General features: G+C 35.7%; 1 protein-coding gene across 1 annotated transcript in view; it reads left to right on the plus strand.

The window, feature by feature from the left end:
- The first annotated feature begins 1,158 nt into the window (after positions 1-1,158).
- LOC125226467 (bifunctional 3'-phosphoadenosine 5'-phosphosulfate synthase) overlaps positions 1,159-17,072 on the plus strand; it is a 38,901-nt gene continuing 22,987 nt past the window's right edge. Inside the window, exons 1-4 of the mRNA XM_048130451.1 lie at positions 1,159-1,319; positions 15,227-15,401; positions 15,750-15,922; positions 16,594-16,731. Coding sequence (XP_047986408.1) covers positions 1,242-1,319; positions 15,227-15,401; positions 15,750-15,922; positions 16,594-16,731 — 564 coding nt within the window. The 5' untranslated portion in view covers positions 1,159-1,241. The remainder of the gene's footprint in view (positions 1,320-15,226; positions 15,402-15,749; positions 15,923-16,593; positions 16,732-17,072) is intronic.

The following is a 17,072-nucleotide window of genomic DNA, read 5'->3' on the forward strand; positions in this document are numbered from 1 at the left end:
CTCCTTGCGTTATCCCGGCTTTTGCCACGGCTCATGGGAGCCTGGGGTCCGCTTTGACAACTAATCCCAAGATTTGGCGTAGGCACTAGTTTTTACGAAAGCGACTGCCATCTGACCTTCCAACCCGAGGGTAAACTAGACCTTATTGGAATTAGTCCGGTTTCCTCACGATGTTTTCCTTCACCGAAAAGCGACTGGCAAATATCAAATGACATTTCGCACATAAATTCCGAAAAACTCATTGGTGCGAGCCGGGGTTCGGACCCGCGACCTCCGGAACGTAAGTCGCACGTACTTACCGCTAGGCTACCAGCGCTTGATAATATTATTAGTGCAGGTTTATAGTACTAAGCAAGTACTGTCAGCCAATTGGAACCCTATCCCACTCTGCACTCTGCAACCATGTCAGAATGACAAGCATTAATAGATTTCTTACAATCTGATTTATAAGGTCACTATGATATAGTTCTACAGTGGCCTGGGGTTGACTGTACAGAGCAGAGCAACTTTTTTAACAACTCAAGTGGGTGACCAAAACAGCTTGAACGCTTCAATTTTCTTACCTACTTCTCTACAACCTGCATATACTAAAGTCTCATTTACTTGAAACAATGTGCCTTAGCATAAAAATAAAATAAAGAAAAAATGTATTCCACTCAAGAAATGTAAACCTCCTTGAAGCTAAAACTACAGACTCTAAAGCTAGTTAACTGGAATACAAGTATGGGTGAACGTTATTCTTTTAGAGTTCCGTTTTTGCTATTTTTATACAGTCCCTTTATACATTTTAGTTTAATTTTAATCAGGAACATGAAGTCAACGTGTGGCACATAATTATACATATTATACAGGCCTTTAAACTAACGCTGAAATGGCTGAAATCTTTAAAAAAGCCAAGTAAAAAAAATACAGTGAAGTATATTAAAATTTAAATGTCATGTTAATATGATCGTTTGAGAGTTTAACTGTATGGAGGGTATAATATGGAGGTGCTGTATTTTTGTATTGTATGAACTATGAAGTTACGGACGGAACCCTCTATAATCCTTAATCTGACATGCAATTTTTTATCTTTTTCGAATTCGAAACAATTGCCGCGCGCGAGTAAAATAAAATACACGATCAATGCGCTAACTCACCAGTCGTTCATAAAGCGGCGCGAGCGCTGACGTTTCGACGCGCGACAGTGTAGCCAGTTCATCGTACGCGGGAAAGTGATCGCAAATTATCCAATTAGCAAAATGAATCGCGAGGCAAGAGATAGAAAGGTTGCCGAAACCTTTGAGAAGTATAAAATTTCCGAATGGGGAACGAGAACGGTTAGTGTCATTAATTAATAAACTAATGGAAAACTGTAATAATGAAAACTTCGCGGGTCTTATTTCAAATCATTTTTAATGCACGTTAGATTGTTGGAACCGGTAATTAATTAGTTATGTTAAATAACATTTATGAAGTTGGTTTAAACTCGTGCTACTGTTTGGTATTTAAGGCAGTTGTACCTACGGAACCATCACTTTCACTGCGTTTCCTGTATAAAATTGTATAACTTTCTTTTCTGATGTAAATAAACTTAATTAGATACTCGTTTAGTTTGATAACAGCGATGAGCATAACAAGCCGAATAAGTAATACTTACGTAATAAGTTCATACAATCTGGAATTTTTATTTTTACCAAAAAATCTCGCACTTAAAGTTGGGTCCAAAATTAGGCGAACTAAATTGACAGGTCACATTATGCACAAATGTTGCCAGTGTTAAGTCAGTGCTGTTTAATATCGACAGTTTCATAAAAGGTTGAAATAGGGAATATCGACAAATTAGCCGCGAGGCGAGTGACGCTACTGTTTTTGCGCGGTTAGTTCAAGTATGTAAAATAAATATAATTAGTGTTTAAATGCAATTTTACAAATTCCTTCGTATTTCGTAAGTTATGATATTATAAAGCAATAGAGACTAAGATATTGGAGTATTTTATTGTAGAAAAATAACTTTTGTAATTATTATAAGTCTACATTGTTTAAAACCTCTTTTAATAATTATCACATGGATCGTAATTGCATCATATTACTTATCGATATCATTTAATCGACATATACTAGTTCATGACTATGTTTTCTTTACTATAACATTTTATCTGTCAAACTTATGTCAATTTAGTTAGTTTGATTTTTGATGCGAATATACCTAAGTTTTTATAAACATCATGTTACTTTTCGAAAGCTGCTATAATATATGATATGACACGCTCTTATGGCTCTACAAATGAGATATTTATTGTCAGATATTTTTGCGGCTTTAAATGCAACATTTTCGTTTGGCTGGAATTAATTATCTTCGCTATAGAATATATCTTAATAAATAAATCAGTAGGTACTTACACTTAAGTTTAAATATAAAATTAAAAAGCTACAAAGTCAAGTGAGGTAATATTAACTTAAGTAGGTACATAATTTAGAGTTTAATACATAAAAGGGGTGGTAGGGTAGGGCTACTATTGCTACTAGTGTCTGTCTTGCCACAGTGTTATCTTACCACACCCCACCTTATTAGTTATAATCATAGAAAATATCTAGGTATTTATCTGATACGCACCGTTAATATGGTAGATAATACTATCTTAACACTAAACAAAACGAAAAAAAATCACAGAACAGAAATTAATAAATATACTTTTCCCCTCACTAGCTCGGAAACACGTGTTTTGTCCTTTAATACCAGCGGGTAAAAACGCATTTTATCCACTAGTGGGTAAAGTAATTTGACCTTGAATAAAGTCAAATTAACTGATTTAATATTGATAAAAGTAGGTGAATCTAGTAATAAAGATGTTTTACCACCTGTGGAACTACTGGAATCAGTGATAAACGCATTTTTTTGCGTTGTAGTTTCCGCCAGGATATAGTGAGGGGAAAAGTTTTGTGTTACACTCGGGTGCAAATGTATTTTACTTCTCGTGTGTTAAAAAACTCGCAAGTTCAGGATTCTATTCTCGAACCACTCGCTTCGCTCGTGGTTCAACTATAGAATCCTTTCACTTGCTCGTTTTTCAATTCCACACTCGGCGTTAAAATACAACTTTGCCCCCTTGTATAACAAATAACTATTAAAATAATCAAAAACTGGCCAAGAGCGTGTCGGGCCACGCTCAGTGTAGGGTTCCGTAGTTTTCCGTATTTTTCTCAAAAACTACTGAACCTATCAAGTTCAAAACGATTTTCCTAGAAAGTCTTTATAAAATTCTACTTTTGTGATTTTTTCACATTTTTTAAACTTATGGTTCAAAAGTTAGAGTTTTTTTCCTTTAGGAGCGATTATTTCCGAAAATATTAATATTATCAAAAAACAATCTAAGTAAACCCTTATTCATTTTTAAATACCTATCCAACAATATATCACACGTTGGGGTTGGAATGAAAAAAAATATCAGCCCCCACTTTACATGTAGGGGGGGTACCCTAATAAAACATTTTTTTCCACTTTTTATTTTTGCACTTTGTTGGCGTGATTGATATACATATTGGTACCAAATTTCAGCTTTCTAGTGCTAACGGTCACTGAGATTATCCGCGGACGGACGGACGGACAGACAGACATGGCGAAACTATAAGGGTTCCTAGTTGACTACGGAACCCTAAAAATGTGCTATATGGTCCTAATCCTAACTCGGTATTAGGCTACGTAACTAGTGAAACCTGTGTGCGTAGCCGAATGCACAAACGCTCACGCTATCTCTATCGCTCTTGCGAGTCTTGAGTATTGGCGCGACAGAGCCAGACTATATTCCTGCGGCTATGGGGCCTGGGATACACTATACCGAACGCTACAAGCAACAATACGTAACGCTACAAAGTACGCATACTTTTTTATGTACGTAGGTATTGAAAATTGATCCGGATATAGATATGACAACGTAATGTTAAATTAGATATTAAGGTTGCCGACCTATTTATTTTACCTGTACGTGTACCACCTGAATAAATGTAAAGTAATATAATTAAGTTAATTACCTTGAAATATGGGGACTGCAGCTTGGTTTGTGTAAAGTATATTGCTTTATTTATACCTAGATGTTTTTCTGGCACGAACGTCAAGTTGTTAGTGATTGACAAAATAAAAACATCGACAATCCTTTTATCGATAAATAGCCTTAATAATAATTTCCAAAATCTGGAATAACCATGTATTTTAATATTTTACGTATTTTAATAGTTTACATAATGTAAACTATTAAAATACGCTTCGTTTTATTGTTATTGACCATTTATTTTCAAGCATATGACTTTTGTATAAAATATTTGTGTTATATACACATAAATTCAAGCCTATATTCCCTAAAAGGGGTAGGCAGAGCACATGAAACTACTCAAGATTCAGGGCCACGGCAATAATTAATGACATATTTAATTATAATAATTAATGACATATCACAATTTAAGTGTCGATGAACTAAATATCGGAATGAAGTCACTAGTGTCACTTCGTCCGTGCTAGAAAAATATCTAGGTATCTAGGTATATTGTGTAATGAACACCGATATTTGTTCCCGAGTCATGGTTGTTTTCTGTGTATAAAAGTACCTATGTTAATCGTGGCATGTACTATAATTATGTAGGTAAGATTGCTTAGTTAGGTGCTAGGTCACTCTGTTTAAGGTGTCCCCCAATATTCATTTATTTTAGCACGAATTTCAATCACTTGGGTGCGTATAACACAGAGCTGATGTGCAAGAAAAAATATTGCATGTCAAGAATGTCATTATCAGTAAGGACTTGGTAAGGACATTAACCTCAATACTCGATGAACTTCGGAGGCATAAACCTCCAATCAATCAAATGAAGATTAAACTTATTCAGAACAATTTTACTACTTAAATATAAATATATTCCTCACGAAAGTTGAAGACCCGCACGACAATATTGAAATTATAATTTATAATTTCTATGACATTCGTTTTTGACCTCCTGAGTCCTGGGCCAATTTTTCCGATTTTGAATTTGGAACTTTCTTTTATTTGTTTAAGAGTTCAAAACTCGAATTTAATTTGTACTTGTACAAGTACGCGGGGACTCAGGAGGTTAAAAAATTGTCAGCTATGGTTAATTAGTAGGTTATAAATATACTTTTCATGTTGTTTAATATTCAGAGAGGGGACTTCATATGGAGAAGCGACCTTTGCCTTTCCTCTTAAACATCAAACGAACCCGATATAAATTATTTTATGTGAGTTAAAGTTCACTGTTACCAATTATCACATTTATCAAATTATCACCCAAATAGTCTAGTTCGACCACTATACAACTTTATTTGATAATCTCTGGTAAATGACCTGAAATCAGAGCAAATTATGATACTCAATAAGGTGGACCACACACAGTTTTAAAATTAATAATCTGAAAAAATCATAATCTTATAAAAATCAGATCGAGTGCACTTCTATACAATATCACAACTGTGCACACACACTCTTATTTTTAAGAATTTGAATTTTCAGATTGTTCTGACAGATTGCATACAACTCTTTTTTTTTTCAGATTATGAATTTTAAAGCTAGGAACACACTACGCGGACGTCCGTCGTAAATCGACCGCGGACGGGAATCTGGACAATGGAAATACACGTAACCGTGCAAACTATCGGTCGACGGACGTGGACGTGGCCTTGAGCGCGTGGACGTCCGATCGAAATCTGGCTCGCCGGATGTTTTGTTCCGTGCACACTGATCGGTCGCGGTCGCGGTCGTTTTACGACGGACGTCCGCGTAGTATGTTCCTAGCTTAAGACTGTGTGTGGACGGCCTAAAAGTCGCGTTCGGATTCAAACGAACTAAATTGACAAGAGTTTGACTTATTAAATGTTCCTTAATTCAACCTTTTTTGAAACTGTCGATATGAACAGCACTGGCCGAAATGTGCATAATAACCTGTCAACTTAGTTCATCTAATTTTGGAACCAACTTTAGTAAATCTTCTACTTAACAGAACAGAGTTCTACCATCAATTGTTGACGTTTTAGAATACGTTACTACTTCGCGCACATTTGTAACAGTAATAAAGTAAAAAGTAATTAGAATAACATGATTCGTTATCAAAGGCTAATTAACAACAATGCTCTCATTTTCCAATAAAGTTTTATGAGTATTTTATATACCTACTAACACTATGAATTCAATCGATTTTATTGGAGATGGCCTATGAGCCACGTTTGACGTGCTGCTTCCCTGTCTCACAAAACAAATGTGCGAGTTTACAACTACAACAAAGGGGCAACATATCGAACAAAGTTCGCGGTCGCCCCTCTTTAACCTTTTAACCGCTTTAAATTTTGTGTAGTGTCGCCGACGGTAGTATACGAAGTTATACGAAGATTTGTCTTTTATCAGACCTCGGCGAAATGAACTGGATATTGTTTGTTGCAATCGTATATATCAGACCACGGCGGTTAAAGGGTTAATGTGGACGTGGCGGTATCTGAACAAAGTTTTGCATATTCCCCATATATATATATAGACTGAATAATTATGTATGTACCTATATTTAGCTACCAAGTTATAACTATGATATTAAGTGCAGTCCACCATGCGGAATTGGAGTTAACGAGACACATCCGCTTCATTCTATTTCCATGCCGATTTACTCGTGTGATTATCGGACGGATTCGAACATACTCATGATTTCATAGCGATACGATCGTACGATACTGCTACGTATATCTACTACGCAAACTATTTAGTTGTTTTTCATTCGTCTTTAGATAATATTTTTGCGTTTTTTTTATTTGTCACTGTCTCGTAGTGTAAAACTTCGTGGTAGCCGTAAAATGAGCGAGTGACGTCCATCCTTGCCGCAGTAATAGCCACTATTAAATGCATAATAACAGTATTATCTCACTCGTTATGAGTACGGCCGGTTTTACGTAAAGTACTTTCTCCGTTTCCTATGCGAAGAGTCACGGACGAGTTCGCGAGGATCGAAGTAAGTATACCTTTTCATGACACAGCAGGGCTAGCACATGATTAGTGCAATATTATAACATATTTATAAATATGTCGCCATGACTGAAGAGATACAGTCGCGCCAACCATGCTTGCCCGGTCCTGTGTAGATCACGAAAATAGTTATTTGTTATACAAGGGCGCAAAGTTGTATTTTAACGACGAATGTGGAATTGAAAAACGAGCAAGTGAAAGGATTCAATAGTTGAACCACGAACGAAGCGAGTGGTTCGATAATAGAATCCTGACCTTGGCGAATTTTCAACACACTAGAAGTATCTAAAATACATTTGTACCCGTGTGTAACACAAAACTTTTCCCCTCACTATAGCCAGGAAATTACAACGGAAAAAAACCAGCCAAGAGCGTGTCGGGCCACGCTCAGTGTATATAGTTCAAAGTTTTCCGTATTTTTCTCAAAAACTACTGAACCTATCAAGTTCAAAACAATTTTCCTAGAAAGTCTTTATAAAGTTCTACATTTGTGATTTTTTTCATATTTTTTCGCATATGGTTCAAAAGTTAGAGGGGGGGACGCACTTTTTTTTTCCTTTAGGAGCGATTATTTCCGAAAATATTAATATTGAAAAAACGATCTTAGGAAACCCTTACTCATATTTCAATACCTATCCAACAATATATCACACGTTGGTTAGAATGAAAAAAAAAATATCAGCCCCCACTTTACATGTAGGGGGGTACCCTAATAAAACATTTTTTTCCATTTTTTATTTTTGCACTTTGTTGGCGTGATTGATATACATATTGGTACCAAATTTCAGCTTTCTAGTCTTTTGCTAACGGTTACTGAGATTATCCGCGGACGGACGGACGGACGGACGGACACTTTTCCCCTCACTATAAGGGTTCCTAGTTGACTACGGAACCCTAAAAACGCGTTTTATCACTGCTTCCAGTGTTCCACAGGTGCTAAAACATCTTCATCACTCACTATTATCAATTTTAAAGCAGAAAATTTGCCTATATTCAAGGTCAAATTACTTTATCCATATTAGTGTTTTTACCCGCTGGTATTAAAGGACAAACACGTGTTTCCGAGCTAGTGAGGGGAAATGGTATTATTTCATGCCGGTGTACGGAGGCCTATCTATATTGTGTTCATGCGGGAAATATGAATTGAAAAAAGGCATTGACATTGTGTTAAAAAAAATTAACACACGCATACGTACATGTTTAATCATTGTTAATACTCTTATCGTTACCTTCACACATATTTGCATCTTTAATCTTCTTAACATTATTATCTTAATTATACTTAAATATATTTTATTATCAGTAATAAGTAATTATGTTATACTTTTGTTATGTAATAAATAATAAATAAAATACTTACAATATATGTAAATTTTTAATCTGAAGCACTGCTACCAGTTGGCTACCAGTGATAACAAAATATTGTCTTTAAATAAAGTATTCTTATTTTTTTATATTTATATGTAGGTATAGGTATACAATTACAAATAATATATATTGAAGTAGGTAATTAAACAAAATTAAACTTAAACACTATACACCGTGTTTTAATTGATTTCCGTTAACTTCGGCATATAGTTAGGTCCATTATAGGAAACAGAATGGCATAGTTAGTTTTCATAAATTCGTATTTTTTTTCTAAAAAAAACCACTCCTGCGATAGATTTTAACTTCAATTGCTGTTGAAAAACGGGCTTTACAATAAACTCACACTAAGTAAGTGTCAAGACTATGACATGTCAGTCGCATATCGAATACACAAAGCCCGTTTCTTAACAGCTATTGATGTAACATCTATCGCAGATGTATGGTGTTTTTCAGAAAAAGTTACGAATTAAAAAAAACTAACTATGCTATTCTGTTTCCTATAATGGACCTAACTGTATGCCGAAGTTAACGGAATTCAAATAAAACACAGTGCATAAAGTGTTTAAGTTTAATTTTGTTTACAACCGAAATTACACAAAATACTGTTATATTTCCAATACTTAGGTATAACCGGACAAAAAATGTCAAATACCCCGTGGGTGCCGGAGCCGTAGAAGCTGGCAGTATTACCCCGCTGGATCGCAAAAATACTAAGCTGCTGTGCGAAGAAGCTTCCAGCTTTACGGTCCCTCCGGTCGTCTCCAAACTCTAAAAAACAAAAGTTCTTACAAAATAAAAGTACGTAGGTACCTATGCCTAAGGTACAGGGGGACTATTTGGACTGGCGGGTAATTTCAACTAATCAAATCAAATCATAATATTTATTTGCTAAAAAGTAAGCACAGGTACATGCATGAATATGCAGTTTATAATCGATTTTTTACATTAGTAAATATAATACCCACTGGTCATATCTGGCACACGAGTTCATTGGACACACGTGGCACTTTAGAGTGTGTGTGAAACATGAAGAATATTTCGATTATTTGAAATTATCCACCATTCTAAATTGACCCCCTGTGCCGTACGAAGTACGAACAACATGCAATAATCACATTATGTCATTTAACCTACTAAGGTAAGGTGTAAATATTGTACATATCGATATAGGATCAAGGGCTAGTTGCGTAACAAGTATAAGTTGCCTTCGGTCATGAGTAGTTCATGACCGAAGGCAACTTATACTTACTTAATAAATACTTGATTAGGTTCGTTGCATATTTAGAACGTTGCGCACCTAGTACTCTGATGTTCTTGGTGTAATCTGCATAATAATAAGTACCATACCGTATAAAAATTGTATCAAGGATGTATACTATAAGTACCTAAACACGCGAATACCTACGGAGTTGAGTGTAACTTTAAGACGCAACAGAAGGGGTAAATTCTCTATACAGACGCTCTCTGGTTTTTAAAGATAGATCAATGATATTTTTAACACAGATTATTATATTTTTTATCTGTGTGGGACCGTTTTGCTTTCTTGATATTTTTATTTTAATGCCCTTTAAAAAAAAATCTAAAACGGCCTAATTGATTATGCCGCAAAAAGGTGTGATATTCAAAATTTATCACTTTAAGCCAAAAAACGAAACACTCCGAAATTTCGCTCCGATTGGCTATGTTTGGAGGAGGAAGCAGTAGAGATATTTAACTAAAATACCCAAATTGAAAAGCAGCTCCTTTCCATTTTAGCGTTTTCGCTTCTGTTGCCTCTTAAACATCTAATTAGAAATTGAAATGGAGCATGCTGAGTGATTGGCCTTTTATCTTTAATCTTAGTTTAAACTTTCCTATCAATTTAAGTTTACTTACCTTACGTGTCTACTGAAATGAAAAATATAATTATCTCTTCGTATTCATTTACTCTAGCTTTTCATACATCATTAAAACTTTGCGAAAATAATTCAATTTTGATTTGTCAAAAGACAGGTTCGAAATAAAATAGAAAATTGTTAAAACTGAGTTTTCAAATGGTTTTAACTCTGTGTCGAGAGATGGCATTATATTCAGCTTGACTAAAGTTTTTACTGTGATCAAAATACATTCTATTTGTTCATGTGATCATGTGAATAATTAGAGCAGGCAGGCTCGAAGAGGATGTTCGTTTGCAAAAATAGCGCACCTCATTCTGACTCCTGATATATATTGTATAGGTCCCAGACATCATATAAACAGATGTTGCCAAGCAGTTTTGTGGTCCCCGTCCCCCCACCCCGCCAATTAAAAATTGCATACAAACAAAAAAAATTTTTTCAATAAATCATGCCGTGTAGGGTATCAAAAGAAAGGGATTATTGAGTAGTTTACGAATATATAGCATACTATAACATTTCTTACACTTTCTCTAAGAATTTTTTAGAAAATTTACGAAAATGCTTCATTTTGGAGTTCACTTTAAACAACTGTAGGTTAAGAACTAATGAGTATATTTTTACTCTGAGAGAAAGTGTAAGAAACTGAGAGAAAGTGTAAGAAATGTTATAGTATGCTATATATTCGTAAACTACTCAATAAGCCCTTTCTTTTGATACCCTACACCATGATTGACAAAAAATTTTTCTTGTTTGTATATGCAATTTTTAATTGGCGGGGTGGGGGGACGGGGACCACAAAACTGCTTGGCAACATCTGTTTATATGATGTCTGGGACCTATACAATATATATCAGAAGTCAGAATGAGGTGCGCTATTTTTGCAAACGAATATCCTCTTGGAGCCTCATTTAAATACCTAAGAAGGCTTCTCTTGAGCTCTTAATGACACATAGTATAGTAACAGAAATCAAACAATACTCGACATTTATTGCTATTATTTGCATTTAAACAGGAATTATTTAAATTGATTTAATTCATGTCATGAAATTGAACAAATATTATTTTATTTAAACAGCTCTGCACATTTTATTTCTTTAAGTCGGCGGCAACATTAAAACGTAAGAGCATATAGCTATGTATATTAGCATAATATTTTCATATGTTAATCTAGAGAAAATGAGGACTATGTTTATATGAAAAGGTGAATCCGGGGCCTATATTTTTGTTTTCATGATTTTCAGGAACAATTGTAAGTTCTAAATACCTTTGCGAGGCAAAAGTGTGTGACTAAGGGGTGATCGTGTCGATTTAAAGCACTCCCTTAGATCTTCCTCTTTTTCGCACTTTTATTGTAATACATACATTAGGCAGATCGCCCTAGAATCCAACCTAACCTTGTGACTGACTCATGTAAACTTACTAGGATTTGAACCAAGGACCACGGCTTCGCAGGCCGGGTCAACCCACTAGGCTAATAGGCCAGACTGGTCGCTATTTAGTAGTATAAAATTATATGTATATATGTACATGTAAGGTGCTTACAAATATGATCACATTTCTATCGACACGTCAAGACGTTAGTTCAGATATTTTTCTGCACCTCGATCGCTCCGATGTATTTGATTGCGAGTGTGCTACGTTATTTTATGTAAGTACAATGATTCCTGCAAACCCACACCCAAATTTTGTTCGTGAGTCTTTAGAGTGTTAGCGGGTGTATTTAGACTGGTTTTAGTGTCACGCGGACCGTTGTCATCCGCTACTCTAAAACTTAAGACACATTAGTCCGGTTAGCATCGGTCCGCGTGACACTAAAACCAGCCTTAGTATTAGTAGCCTAATAATATCCCTCCTGGGCAAGCCCTCGTTTCTCTACAATAGTTTGGGTCATGGAGGTTGTCCCGCCATCTCCTTTTTGTTCTACAACTACCCCGGCTGAACTCGGGTAACCATTCAGTTGCTACTTTGGCCCACTGATCCGGGTCCATTCGGCAGATGTCCCGCCCAATTCTTTTTGAACTTGACTGCCTTAACACCCACGTTTATTATACCAGGTTTGGGGCAGTTCGATGTTTGTAACTCGTTCGGTTCTAGCGGGTGTTACTGTAATTATTTGAAAACTAAGAGCATTCTCTGTATATGGTAACGCTCTCAAGGTTCAACAGGTAACCCTTCACTACGCATCTGTTTCTATCATCTTGTTATATTTATTTGGGATAATTAGGTTATTTCATTTCGTACATGAAACTATTTGATCATTGGAGTTTGGTACTTAGGATTTAAGTTACTTTTTAGACTTCTTACTACCTAGCCTAGCCAACGTGAATTGATATTGATCGAAAAAAAAACACAGTTCATATCGTTCGTTTTTGTGCAAGGTGCTTTACCCTTCCTTGAAAGTCGAGTCTGTATAGGTAATACATGGCGCTCGATATCATGATGACTTGACTGCCGTAATTTTATACTTTGCGTTTTCTCAGATACATATATAATTATGCATTTGTAAATACCATCTTAATCAATATTTTACAGTATGATGCGATTGTAAATATTTAAATTCGTTTTTGTTTTTACCAATGAAGCGGAAGAAAACAACTGTACGTAAGCATTAAGAAAATATTAATTTAACCTTTCAAGTTTTTATTAACTTTTTTTGCTACCTATTATTGTATTGTTGTTTTTTGAGTGCAGCTTTAACCTCCAACTAAGGTCACTTTAATGGTGTATAATTTTTACACTTATAATATTTATAATTAATTTAACTGTGGGGAAAAGTTATAGCTTTACAAAATATTTTAGGAAAAATCAGGCTTGGATAAGAATTATTCATTTTCATTAATAAATTGCGCCATTTTACCGTGACTTATAAGTTATATGATACACATTACACAATAATAATTTTCACACATGTTTAGGGACTCCGGTTGTCATATAAGGCTTGTAATGTTCTTGCGGTAGATGTCGCTAGGGGTCCCATCGATCCATGATTATGGTGGAAAGTTTCGCTGGTGTATGAGGTCTTGATGGCTTAGTTGGAGAACTGACCCAGAGGCCTTGTTCTAGACTCACCCATATTTTTTCTAGTTTTAAATATATTCTAAGGTTAACTTATATACATTTTATAATTGACTTGGCTTAGATTGCGGGGTATTAAATTAAACGACATTAGGTATATTAATTATAGTGCAGAATAAATGAGTACAGCTATCACACTGGGCCTGTAGCCAAGAGTAGAATCGTTGGCGCTCCGTGACAAACGATACGAAACTTGTGCTGTTACATCAATACAGAAGAACAATAAAGAGAGATAACTACAATACGCTACAGAACGTGAACAATTGTACTATTGGCTCCTGTGCAAATGGGTCAATACAACTAGATGTAACTTTTGCATCTATTTCATCATAACATCATAAATATTTAATAGATTGTATACTTGTTTTCATCTATCTACTAAGCATAGGGTATGGGCAACTGCAATATTATATGTTGTTATAGGGTCTTAATGTCTCTTGCTTGTCAAGGACACAATAAATTCCGAATTTATTTTAGCTTACTAATATTGTGACTGTGTCTCTGTGCAGGAGTTTCAACTAATCGTTTTTTTTTTCATATTTTACATTATTAACTTGAGTGCCTTATGTTTCCATTGAACACGAACTTTTACTACAAAATGGCCCGCGAATTCTGTTTTCCTTCGTTGGGGGTTATTCAATATTAAATTACGCTGATGCGTTGTCTTCAATAATAGATCCAATTGTAATCGATTTAGAAAAGCAAACAATACGACTTATTGACTATTTAGTTTTACCTAATCTTCCATAAAAACATGATAGTAAGAAGAGATATAGATATGATTTATAAGTACAGTGTAAGTAGGTACTTTTTTTAATAAAATGCATTGTCACGATTTGTTGGCAAGTTTTATTTAAGATACTAAGCCATAGTGACTAGTAAACAAAAATATGATAACGTATCATTACTTTTGTAACTACTTTATAGGTAATAATAAGGTAATCAATAAATGACGTATTTAAGCTGCAAATTCTTCCGTTTTATTAATTTAATTTGTATGTAGTTTAATTTTGTTTTCAGCAAATTATTGTAAGCACAATTATTTATGATTAGTTACTAATGGTTGGTGTACCTACACAATTTTTAGTGTTCATAAAGATTCCGTGATTATAATATAAATCATTCATTTGATTTGATGTAAATTGACTTACTTATGACTCATTAAAATAATTCTTCTCTCCTTACGTTATTTGCAAGCTGTCTGAATGAAGTTTTCAAAACAAATATTTATTAGAAAGAAAATACCTACCTATATTAATTTTATTCAAACACCAGTTGTACAGTCACCTGCATAATAATATACACTCTTCAAAGCCCGCAAAAATATGTGACACCCTCATACAGCTCTACAAATAAGATTTTGTCAGATATTTTTGCGGCATTTTTTTTTATGTAACATGTTTTTGCTGGTGTCTGTACATACAGGGTGTAACAAAAATAGTGGTGATCCCTTTAAGGGCGTATTCAGTATCGTATTCTCATCAGGAAAAAGTAGAAGAAAATTTTTTTTTCGCGAAAAAAATTTTTACCTTTGTATGGCGGTTCGGCCGATTCTCGCGGCCCGGCCCATACAATTTTTTTTTCGCGAAAAAAAATTTTCTTCTACTTTTTCCTGATCAGAATACGATACTGAATACGCCCTTAAACGGATCACCACCATTTTTGTTACACTCTGTATAGCAAATAATTATGTAGTTATACATATATACTCAATTACTCATACATAGATAGTCTCTCCCGGCCGATTTCGACCATCACGACAACTGCTTTCATTTCAATTTCGTTGGTGCGCTCACATGTGAGTCGCATAGCCAAGTTTGTTTACAAATACCCGTGCAGTTGTAAACGTTTTAGTAAATATATAAATTCGTATACTTAACGAATATTTGTAATACGTGTATTTACGTCTTGTTTCAGTGCGCTCAAGTGGCTACAAATGTTGTGGAGCAAAAGCATACGGTGTCAAGAGCGAAGAGGAGTCGCGCCCTTGGCAGCCGAGCGTTCCGCGGCAGCACTGTCTGGCTGACCGGGCTCAGCGGAGCTGGCAAGACCACTATCGCGTTCGCGCTAGAGGCCTACTTGGTGTCTAAAGGTTGGCAACTACTCAGTTTGGCAATACTATAGGTTTCCTGTGATAATGAAAGAATAGCACACAGTATCAAAGGCGAAGGGCTTTCTGAGGTGCCAAGACCACTATCGCGTTCGCATTAGAAGCCTACTTGGTGTATAAAGGTTGCCAAATACTCGGTTTAGCTAAGTACTATTCCTACTACCCTTGGTTACCTCATCACTTCGCTCTCAATTTGACATTGTGTAGATTTCACTGTCTCATAGAGTACATCTGAACGTCTGTCATATTACACCAGCTCGACAGAACTGGCTTCCCTCGTTCTGTCTTTTCTATAAATCCAAATAGTTCAATACTTACATTTACTTACAGGTATCCCAACATACGCGTTAGACGGCGACAACATCCGCACAGGCCTGAATAAGAACCTCGGCTTCTCGAAGCAGGATCGCGAAGAGAACATCAGGCGAGTTGCGGAGGTCGCCAAACTGTTTGCAGACAGCGGTCACGTGTGCCTTTGCAGTTTTGTATCGCCGTTTGCTGAGGTAAGAACTACACACCACACACACGCGCGAACTATAGTTCATTTCACGAAAGCTGGCAACCTTCTTCTTGTACGATATTATTGCCGTTGGATGTACTTAGTACCTGCTGATGTATCGCCGGTGCCCAATGTATATTACGTGTAACTAACAAATGTGACAGATTTATGAATCCTTGAATATTTTTGCTGCAGTGTGATTTGAACATATTCGCTTTTTTAACCCCCGAAGCAAAAACGACGGGGTGTTATACGTTTGACGTGTCTGTCTGTTTGTCTGTATGTCTATCTGTCTGTCTGTCTGTCTGCGTGTGTGTCTGTCAGTGGCATCGTAGCCCCCGAACGGATGAACCGATTTAGATTTTTTTTTTAGTATGAATAGGTAGACGTGTTTAGTTTTTTTTGTTTGAAAGCTGACTTAGTCGGGAGTGTTCTTAGCCATGTTTCATGAAAATCGGTCCACTATGTCGCGGTCGGGGGTTTTTTCAAAATTTTAATTTTGTGGGTATTGCAAATAATTAATAAAAAGCCCGTGGGGCTAAGATTATCGTGAAAAATGTTTTTTGAACTTAAAACGTGAAGCAAAGGAACTACTATGTTCTTTATATAATTAACTGGTAGGCACGACGCGGAGTTTTATAATATGTAATGTAATTTCATATCCCTTCCATCCAGGACCGCGAAGTAGCGCGCCGTACTCACACAGACTCTGGTTTCCCGTTCTTCGAAGTTTTCATCGACACCCCGTTGGAAGTTTGCGAACAGAGGGACACCAAGGGACTGTATAAGAAGGCCAGAGATGGACAGATTAAGGTAAAATTTACATTCTTTCAAACTTATTTAAAAATATTGTTTTATTTAAGTCTAGCCTAGCGTACAGCCCTTAGTTGTATCTGAGGAAATATATGTATGCACTCTAATACTTTGACGATAGAGATGTGCATGTGTTCATATATTTTGTATGTGCCTTGGCTACTTCATCATATTTAATGGCTACTAGCAACTGTACCTATTAACTGCCACACCGCGCTATGTGTGGAAGCAAAAGTGTGTCAAAATATACATTGTAGATAGTGTATACTTAAGTACTTCCAATGTATACACTTCAACCTGGAAAACTGTATGGTCGGGTGGAAGGAAATAGAGGAAAGGGC

The sequence above is a fragment of the Leguminivora glycinivorella genome, chromosome 5 (assembly GCF_023078275.1).
Source record: "Leguminivora glycinivorella isolate SPB_JAAS2020 chromosome 5, LegGlyc_1.1, whole genome shotgun sequence".
Taxonomy (NCBI): Eukaryota; Metazoa; Arthropoda; class Insecta; order Lepidoptera; family Tortricidae; genus Leguminivora; species Leguminivora glycinivorella.